The sequence below is a fragment of the Bison bison genome, unplaced genomic scaffold (assembly GCF_000754665.1).
Source record: "Bison bison bison isolate TAMUID 2011002044 unplaced genomic scaffold, Bison_UMD1.0 scf7180017864285, whole genome shotgun sequence".
Classification (NCBI taxonomy): Eukaryota; Metazoa; Chordata; class Mammalia; order Artiodactyla; family Bovidae; genus Bison; species Bison bison.
The window spans coordinates 1,073,229-1,083,587 of record NW_011494857.1 but is presented as its reverse complement, the minus strand read 5'-3'; the positions used below and the strand labels follow the sequence as shown (position 1 = coordinate 1,083,587).

Below are 10,359 nucleotides of genomic sequence, written 5' to 3'. Positions count from 1 at the left end.
TGGTGGGCTGCCGTCTCTGGGGTCGCACAGAGTTGGACATGACTGAAGTGACTTAGCAGCAGCAGCAGCAGCAGGGATCACAGTTCTGTATTGCCTGTTATCTAATGTCTAAAAACAGTTGTTTTATACATTTTGTCCATTTGTATAGTTGTTTAAAGTGGGAGGATAAGTTGTGCCCCTGTGCCTAATTGTGAAATTAGAATTATCCATACTGACTTTTAAATGTCAGTTACTTTTTATTTTAAGGGGTTCTGTTTCATTTTTAAAAATCGATATGGTTGACTTATAGTTTCTTGTCTCCTGCAAATATTTCCAAGCTTGTCTTTTATTATTTAAGCATAGTAAACTTAGTTGTATTATATTTTTTTGTAATTCTAATATTTGTAGTAACTTTAGGGATATTTTTATTGTGTTATTTCTCATGATGTCTTGTTTTTATGTGTGTGGTTCTCTCCATGTCCTATTTATTTGACTATTATTTGTAAGAATTCTTTAAGGCCTAAGAAGAGGGTATATTCATCCAGATAGGACTTTTGCTTTTACTTGATACATAGGGACATTAGAAAGACTCCAACTTGAGTTTTTGTGACAACCAGGCTCAAATATTTGGGCTCCAAGTTTAAGCTAGGGCTGGCTATGGTTATGACATTCAGGATCCTTAAAAATTTGCCCTTGTTTTGCCCTTTTCTGAAGCAGCCCTCCTTGTGTTCCCTGTGGTGTGGAACAGTTGGGTGCAAGCTTCTGGTTCATTTTTTATTATTGAAGGTGCAACCCTTTGAAATGCCAGATTTAGGGGAAGACCTTCTGTTCTGATCCTTACTTTGGGCATGCTCTGGTGCTTTTACATCAAACTATGCCTGGACACTTCAGGTATAGTTTGATGTATTTGACATACCCTTCAAGGCAAAATTGCTTTGCAAGTCTTCTTTCCCCACTGCTTTTGTTTGTACTCTGATTTTTGTCCAATACTGAAATTCCTTATTATCTTGTCAGTATTTTTATTTTTCAAGATTTAAAAATATCTTTGAGTCTTTTAAATTATTTCCAGTGAGAAGTTTGGTTCAAATATTTAACTTGCCTATTACCGGAAGAGCACATAGTATTTTATTTTCTAAAACGTGATTAGAAATGCCGCTTTATTGTTGCTGTTCAGTCTCTAAGTCATGTCTGACTCTTTGCAACTCCATGGACTACAGCATGCCAGGCTTCCCTATCCAGCACCATCTTTCGGAGTTTGCTCAAACTCATGTCTACTGAGTCGGTGATGCCATCCAACCATCTCATCCTCTGTCCTACCCTTCTCCTCTTGCCTTCAATCTTTCCCAGTATCAGGGTCTTTTCCAGTGAGTCAGCTCTTCATATCAGGTGGCCCAAGTATTGAAGCTTCAGCTTCAGCATCAGTCCTTCCAGTGAATATTCAGGGTTGATTTCCTTTAGGATTGACTGGTTTGATCTCTGCCACTTGCATTTTGCTATTATCAGCAAACCTTCCATTGAAGTTATTATAGAGCAATGAGCTGAAGTTTTAAGGATTTATAGGAATTAGCCCAAGTGAAGAATGATGGTGGGAGTTGGGTTGGTCTTGAGCATGAGAGAGCATCGCATGCCCTGAAACTGTAAGAAGTTAAGTGTGAGCTGAGTAGATCTGCAGAAGGTCATGGGATAAAATAAAGAGCAGGACCCAGATCAAAAAGTGCAAGAAGTTTCTCACAGCATAGTACAACTTCATGGGACTGTTATGCATATGGTACACTTAAGTAAATGCTCCCTGATATTCAGTTATACAAAGCTTAGAAGGTTGACTTCCACCTGTTAGTCTAAGAAAGAGGTAGGGCGTGAATAAGAGGTAGGGAGTGAATAAGAGACCCCATCATTAGAGCAGAGACTCAGAGTTTCCAAGAACTCTATAAGACTCAAGAAGACTATAGGAAAGGCTTCTCCTGCCCCATCCCCTTAGGGTCATAAATTATCCAGGCTCATAACAATTCATGACTTTGAAGGTGGATGGCTTCTAGATTTAATCTTATGCTCTACCTTACCCAGATCAGTAACATGATGTCCTTTCTTATCTGGAAGATAAGGGAAAAGCAGATCATTTTCTAAGAAGCAAAATGATTCTATGTGATTCAACTCCTTATCCTCAGGAATACTGAAACACTTTTGAATCTGGTAAACATGGGGATACTGCCTCCTGAGGCCCAGCCACCTCAAAATCTGATTGGCAACCCAACCTCCATCTTCACATCCTGGTTCAACAGCCTCTCCAACCCCATCAAGAAGGAGGTCCTCAGCCATGTGCCTGAGTGCAACTTAGAGGAGCAGTTTTTGAAGGTCAGTAAAAATAGGTGAATGAGTCCTAGAGTTCCTTCAAAACCTTTTGTAAAACAGAAATTTCAGCTTTTGTTGGCACCAGAAAAAAAAATCCCAGAAGCACCAGGATAAGCTGCAACCTTGGTAATGCAAAGAACTATAGTTTGCAGAATGCCCTTCTATGAGTAATACTAGGTGGGATTGGTTTTCCATGTCAGAGGGTCAGCTTGGAAACCTGGTTTTCTCAGTGACACAGGGGTTTTAAGAACATTTTCAGGAAAGATAGGATATATCTCTGTACTTTTTGTTGTTTTTGTTAAATTCAAGGACACTTTAACTCCTGCCCTTTCTCCCCTTCACAGATTAAGGAGAGCACAAACTTTGCTTTCCTGGCCTTCGTTGAAGCCATGTCTTTCATTCCTGGGTCTGTCTTCTGGTCCTTCCTGTTCTTCCTAATGTTGCTGAATCTGGAGATGTCCACCATGATAGGGATCATGGACAGCATCATTACCTCTCTCCAAGACATCTTTATTTCTGTCCAGAAATATACAAAGCTGTTTACAGGTACTCTGACCTACATGTGTATACCCATCAATGACCCTGACTTCATTCAGATTCTTATCCAGCCCTAGTCTATCACCTCTGCCTAGCCCTTGTTACCCAGCCAGACCTCTGACCTTGATCTAAATCCAATGTTCCCTCCAGTGGTTGTCTTAATGATCATGTTCCTGTGTGGCCTCTTCTTCACTCGACCTTCAGGCAGCTACTACATCAGACTGCTGACTGACTACTGGACAATCCTCCCTATAATCATCATCATCATATTTGAAAACTTGGCTGTGAAATGGGCCAGAGAGGCTAGCAGGTGATAGCTTGGGTCTATAGGGAAGGTTGACCCCTTTCTTATTGCCTGCCTCTATTTTCACTTGACAACAGTGACATAGGGACCCTTAACTTCAGGCAACTCCAGGGCCTTCTGAGAAACCTTTTTATTCATTCATTCATTTAACATATTTCTGGGGTGCTTAATATGTGCCGGGAACTGTTTCAGTAATCAAGGACAGAGCATTGAGTAAAACAAGCATTGAGTAAAACTCCCTGTCCCCAGGGAGTTTACATTCTAGTGGTAGAGATTCATAATAATAACCAAATGAACAAATACAAATGTCAAGAGGTGATAACTGACAGGAGAAAAATAAAAAAGTGAGATAAGATGATCAAGAGTGGGAGTATGTGCTATTAATAACTTTGATAGGATCACAGGGAAGGCCTCTCTGGTAAGGTGACATTTGAGCAGACTCCTGAATGAAATGAGAGGAGGAACCATGAAAAAATTTTGAGAGAGCATTCCAAGTAGAGAAAACAGTAAGTACCAAAGCAAGAGGAAGCATCATTCCTGAAGTTTTTGAGCAATGAGGAAATCAGAGATTAGAATAGAATGTTACGAGCTGACACCAGAGAGGTAATGGGAGATGATGTAGGACTTTTTAGCTATGGCAGGACTTAGTTTTTTATGTAGAATGAGAGAGGAGGTATGGAAGGGTTTTGAGAAGGGGATTGACATTATCAGGTTTGTTTTTTCAAAAAGATACCTATGATTGATTGTTGTATGGTGAATAGACTATGAGGAATCAAGAGTGAAGCAAAGAGAGCAGTTAGGAGCTATTGTAATATTCCAAATGGGAGCTATTGAATGGCTTGGGCTAAGGTGGGAGAGGTGTAGATTGAGAGATGTGGTCTAATTCTGCAAGGAAAAGCTACTAAGGAAGAGGGAACAGGATAATCAGGAACATCAAGCATAACTGTGGAAGGAAGAGTGGGAAAATCCAAATAAAATACAAGGAATACAAACAACTCCCAGGCCCAATTTTTAAACAGGCAGATGTGTAGTCATCTACGTGGTATAATTTAAGGGTAGAAGTTTCAGGTGGCAGGGTTTTCAGCTAACAGTGGTTCTTGGAGTCAGTTTACTCATTCATTAACTCACTCACATGTATCTTGAGTCTTTCTTTGTGTCAAGAAAGTCTTGTGGTACTGGGGTACAAATGAATGGAATAAGCTCCTCCTCTCAAAGAGGGCAGAGTCCAAGGAGGAAGACACGTATGAGCCGACAATCCCAGTACAAGAAGGAAAGCCTATAGTAGAGGTAGCCTGGGACATTTAGAGGCATCTGGAGAGTCGGGGAAAGCATCCTAGGCGAGAGGATGGTTGAGCTTAGTCTGGACAGATGAATATGCAGACAAAGAGGGAGAGAGAAGGGCACTCTAGACCAAAGGACCCCATTTGTGTATTCATTGAGATTGAGAACATGCAGTAAAGGAGGCTGAATATATTGGCTGGAAGAAGCTAAGAAAAGCTTGCGACCCCATAGACTGCAGCCTACCAGGCTCCTTTGTCCATGGGATTTTCCAGGCAATAGTACTGGAGTGGATTGCCATTTCCTTCTCCAGGGAAGAAAAGCTGAAGGAGGGCCAAATGTTACTCTTTTAGAGTCTGTGTTGTTCACTATAGATACCCAGCAACTAGAAGAATCCCTGGTATGTCACAGACACTCTCATATTCATAGTGAATGAAAGGGACTTGGCCTTTATCCTGAGGGCACTGATATCCATGAAATGTTTTGGAGCAGTAGAGGAATGTTCGAAATTTTTTCTTGAGTAGGGATAGAAGACTGACTGAGAAGAAGATAGAGAATGAGGCTTGAGCTGAGGCGGGGGCTAAGGTCTGGCTGATCTTGTCCTCCAAGACTGGGTAAGGCCCAACTGTAAGGCCCTTCTACAGTCCTGTGGCCCTTCCTCTCAGTTTCTTTGCAGACATGGCTAACCTGTGGGGCCATCCTATGTACTCCATCATTCGTTGGCTGTGGTCCTATCTAATTCCAGTTGTGCTGCTAGCCCTGTCTGTGACCACTGTATTTCAACTATCTCTGAAGAATATCACCTATTTGGCCTGGGACTCAAGCACTGTAAGTCACCCTCCTCAGACCCCCGACCTTCATAGGGAGTGGGGGGCTAGATTTTTCAATCCACTCTTGGTCTAAAGACTATCATCTCATTCTCCAACTCCCTGAAAACCCTTAGTCCTCTGTCCTGGTTCTCCTCTGACCTTCCCCTTCCCCAGTCTTTCCTGTTCTGGGAACTTCTACATTCTGAACCCCTTTCCCATCTCTCCACAGTCAAAAGAAATTGTTCGACAATACCCATCCTGGGGGCTGTTCACATTGTTCGCCCTTTTACTCATTGTCATCCTTCCCATCCCTATATACTTTGTATATTGCTTCACTCATGGGATTCCCTTCAACGCCACCAGCTGGGACAAGCCTGTGATATCCTCCAAGTCCTTACCCCTAAGTTTCCAACTGACACCCATTAAAGAGGTCGAAAACGAAGAAATCCTCCAAGGTGATATTGAAATTGCTGATCAACCTGTAGTGTGACTTCCTAACTATTTATTTGGCCTGACATCATATATCCCTCAAAGCAGCTCTTAATAGGCAAGTCAATATCAAATTGCAACTGTCTTTGTCTCTAGACTCAGAGCTGCTTTTATTCCCAAGGATAGGGACATTTTTGGGCGGGGTGGGGGAGCTCATGGAGCCTGGCTTTGCAGTTCGTCTCCTAGACCACATCCTCCCCGGTCACTACTTTCATTGTGTTTTCCCCATCCCTGCCTGAGTATATACACTTACCATTTTATATGCCATTGGTGATGCCTACAGAACCTGCTTCTCAACTGGTTTACCCAGTTTCTGGAATGAATCTGGAGGAATAATGCTGTTGGTCAATAAATTAGTCCACTGGGTTCTAAGCACTGGGTGTGAGCAGATTTTTTTTTTTCTTCTTCTATAAATATCTCAGATGTTCAGTCTTCCTCTCATGAGGCTTCCATTCTTTTGAGAGCCAAATGTCCAGCCCTGAGTTCCTGCCTTTCCTTGCCATGGTAAATTAAATGCTAGATTACTCGACTTGTTTTATCCAAGGATTGACCTTGATCCAGAAGAAACCCAGGAAATGGTGACTTCAATAAAGATGTAAAGGATATTAATACACTTGCTGATGGGAAGTGGTAACCCTATCATTCGTCTAAAAATTAATTTTCAATAGATTCCAGGACTGTTGTGGACTGTGTATCTGTGAATTGACACACAACCAGCTTGGGGAACTACCAAATTGTATTGCTGAGCCCATCAGGGTCCCATATCTGTTTGGTAAGAGAGACATGGCAGGTTTTACCACAGAGCTATGTCAAATGAATTTGCCTAGTGGATGATAGGGCTTCCCTGGTGGCTCAGACAGTAAAGAATCTGACTGCAATGCAGGAGACTCGGTTTCGATCCCTAGGTCAGGAAGATCCCCTGGAGGAGGAAACGGCAACCCACTCCAGTATTCTTGCTTGGAGAATTCCATGGACAGAGTAGCCTGGACGGCTGCAGTCATGGGGTCGCAAGAGAGTGGGACCCTACTGAATGACTAACACACTTGGCTCCTCTGTCCATGGGATTCTCCAGGCAAGAATACTGGAGTGGGTTGCCATTTCCTTCTCCAGCGGATCTTCCCGACCCAGGGATTGAACCCATGTCTCCTGCACTGTAAGCGGATTCTTTACTGCTGAGCCGCCGGGGAACCCCCACAGTGGATGATAACTGAGTATTTCAAAACTTGTGGGAGGGGTGACTCCGTAACAGCTGAAGCACTTCTCAAGAGGAGGTGGGGTCAGTCCGTTAGGGACTGGGGATTGGAGGCTGTGGGTGGAGGTTTTGGAGACTTCCGAAGATCCAGGGAATGGCTTTCCCTTAAACGCTCAAGAGATCCCAGGACTTCAAATTGCTTAGGACTCACAGGGAGGTTGTCCCTGTGTAAGTTTCTGTGACAAAAGAAGAAAGAGCGGACATCCTCAACCACTGGAGCGTGGGACCCCTAGGTGAGTCTGGTGAATGGGAAGAGCAGAGGTCCCAGATATACGTTTCGAGCTCAAGCTTGAAGACTGCAGGGCTGGAAGGGACGTGAACCTCCGGGTCAGCACCCATTGGCTCCGGTACCTTGTAGCCCCACCCTCCCACGCTCCTTCCTTCCTGCCGCGCCTGCCCACCCCCACCCCAATCCAAACGATCCGTCTGCTTCAAGTCCCGTTCTATTGAGTCGGGTAAGGTGGGAATCAGAGAGAGGAGGCAGTCACCGTCTCATGATCAAATAGTCTTGAGTTTTCAGCCTCCTCCTATCTGGGAAACCGGGAGCTCATCCTCCTCTGTACTTACACCCCGCTGCTCCAGTTCCAGTTTGGGGAATAGAACCTGTCGGTGCAGGGAGGATTGAAAAGTAGGGTTTTACCGGATAAACCAAAGGGAGAGGAATGAAGATCTTGGTGTTTTTCTGCCTCCCACTCTAAATCTTTCTCTCCTCACACCACCTGTTGAATGTCCGTTGACACCTAACGTCAAGGATGTTTAAATTGGGAGTATCTCACATTGCTGTAAAGGAAAGTGATTAGAGATAGGCAGACTGATTTCTACAGAGAGTGTTTCTCTACTCTGGGTTCATATTGTCTAAAATTGGGTTTCGTGCACAGTATATGTGATGAGCGGATTTTCTTTTGGATTGTTTTTGGGAATCCCTGTCCGTGTTAGACAAAATGGAGCCCTGTTACTTGGGGAGGGAACCTTACACGTCTTCACTTTTATGCCTCACAAGAGTGGTGTGAGATAAAGATATTGTCATTTTCAAGTTTAATCGGGAACCCTGCAATAAGAGAGGTTCACACAGGAAGTCAGGGGTAAAACCTGAGAAAGATTCTTGTCTTGTGGCCTCTGGCCATTTTATTTTGGAAAATTTCAAACATATGAAAAAATAATGTAGTGAATTGCTTTGCACTTATCACCCATCTTCAATAATGACCAACTTGCGACAAATATGATTTTCTCTCTCTCCTTCCCCACTACATGCCTCTCCATTGAAAAGTGAAGTCGCTCAGTCATATCGGACTCTTAGCGACCCCATGGACTGCAGCCCACCAGGCTCCTCCATCCGTGGGATTTTCCAGGCAAGAGTACTGGAGTGGGGTGCCATTGCCTTCTCCATTGGAGAGGACAGAGCCTAATTAGGGGGCCCAATTAGAGGTATGGCCAGGCTGGACGTAGCCCACTAAGACGCCCCGGATGGAAAGGAAACGTGTCACAGAGTGCCCAGGGTCAGACACAGATCCATGAAGAGGCCCGAGCTAGTCTGGGACAGGACTGTCCTACAAAGCTGTCCCAGCTAGAGGTAACCTTGCATCGGAGGCGGGGCTGGACCCAGAGTGGTCCTAGCAGGGTAAGAGGCTGTGCCCAGAGTGACCCACAAGGGAAGCTCGGCTCAGAGATCGGGCCAGGGGGTTGGCTTGACGGAGCGGACAGGGGTCTCTGGAGTTGGGTTTGCTAATTGTGCCTGGGGGAAGGAGACAGTCTATTTTACCTTCCTTAAGCTGCAATACAATCTTCTGCATTTTCTCCGCGGAATGAAGAAAGGCAACCCGAAAGGACCCTGGAGGGTGGAGGGAGTCCTTGTAGTAAAGACCCTTCCCCAAGGCTGCCAGGCTCGACAGGCCTGGCTGTCAAGCTCCCTCCATTATTTTGAAGCAAATCCCAAATTTATCATTTCACCTGTAGATGTCAGTATATTCTCTAAAAAGTAAAAACACTTTTAAAAAACCTGAAAAACTATTATCACACCAAAACCAAATAACAGTAATCCTTTAATATCATTAAATATCCATTCAATATTTAAAATTTTCTGATTGTTTCATAATTTTTTTCTGGTAGCTTTATATTTTTTAACAGATTTATTGAGATATAAGATATATCAATAATTCTTACACCATACAATCCACTCATTTAAAATCTACAATTCAATGGCTTTTAATATATTCAGAGTTGTGTGTCTATCATTGCAGCTTTTGTACATTTTCATTACCCCCAAAATAAACCCCACACTCCTTAGCCAGCACTGTAACTGCCCCAGCTGGCAACCTCAGCCTTAGATGAACACTAATCTACTTTTTGTCCTGTAGATTTACCTATTCTGCACATTTCATGTAAATGGAATCATGCGATGTATGTAATTCTTTGTGACTGGCTTCTTTCACATAGCATGTTTTCAAATCCACCCATATGTAGCATGTATCGTTACACATTTCTTTTTATTGATGAATGATAGTCCATTGTATGGATATAACACATTTTATTTATCCAATTATCAGTTGATGGGCATTTGGCTTGTTTCCACTTTGGGGCTATTATAATAATAATGCTATTATGAGCATTTATGTAAAAGTGGGTTTTTTTGGTTGGACATATGTTCTTATTTCTGTTGACATATTTAGGAGTGAAATTTCTAGATTATATGCTAACTCTGTGTGTAACTATTTGAGAGACTGTCTCATAACTTTTTAAAAAGTTGGTTTGAATCATTATCCAAATAAAATTTATATGTTGCAATCCATTACTATACCTTTTAAGCATCTTTTAATGTGTAGGCCTCCCTCCCTCTTTTTTCCCCCCTTGAAATGTATTTATTGATAAAACTGGGTTATTTGTCCTGTACAATTTCTGGCCATCTGGAATTTTCTGATTACCTCTTGTGATGTTATTTAATATATTCTTATGTTTCCTGTGTTTCGAGTAAATTGGTAATTAGGTGAAGAAGATTATTACTTCTAGGTTCAATATCCTGGCAAGAATACTTCATGATTGGTTTTATATATTTCAATTAGGAGGACAAAAAAAAACCCTCAAATGCCCAGATGGCTCTCCTTTTGTGGTGTTAGCAGCCATTGATGATCATTGTCTAGATTCGCCTTTCAACGAGAGATAAGATGTGGTATTCTATGTTTATTATTCCTTCTTTTTTTCTTAGTTGGAATAATCCTAGGAAGAGAACTTCATGTCAAACATTCATTACCCTGGCATACACTTTGTACAGGAAAAGCAAAATAAATTTTTATTCTTTTCCTTTATTTACCAGCTTGAAAAATGAGTTCATTGCCTAATATCCTCTGAATATGATCACTGAAGTTTTT

At 42.5% G+C, this 10,359-nt stretch overlaps 1 protein-coding gene across 1 annotated transcript in view; it reads left to right on the top strand.

Annotated features, from left to right (window-relative positions):
• The window catches only part of SLC6A16 (solute carrier family 6, member 16), a 26,871-nt gene extending 21,125 nt beyond the window's left edge, over positions 1–5,746 (top strand). Inside the window, exons 8-12 of the mRNA XM_010849708.1 lie at positions 2,145–2,331; positions 2,673–2,874; positions 3,016–3,175; positions 5,113–5,275; positions 5,486–5,746. Of these exons, the coding sequence (XP_010848010.1) occupies positions 2,145–2,331; positions 2,673–2,874; positions 3,016–3,175; positions 5,113–5,275; positions 5,486–5,746 (973 nt within the window). The remainder of the gene's footprint in view (positions 1–2,144; positions 2,332–2,672; positions 2,875–3,015; positions 3,176–5,112; positions 5,276–5,485) is intronic.
• The last annotated feature ends 4,613 nt before the right edge of the window (positions 5,747–10,359 follow it).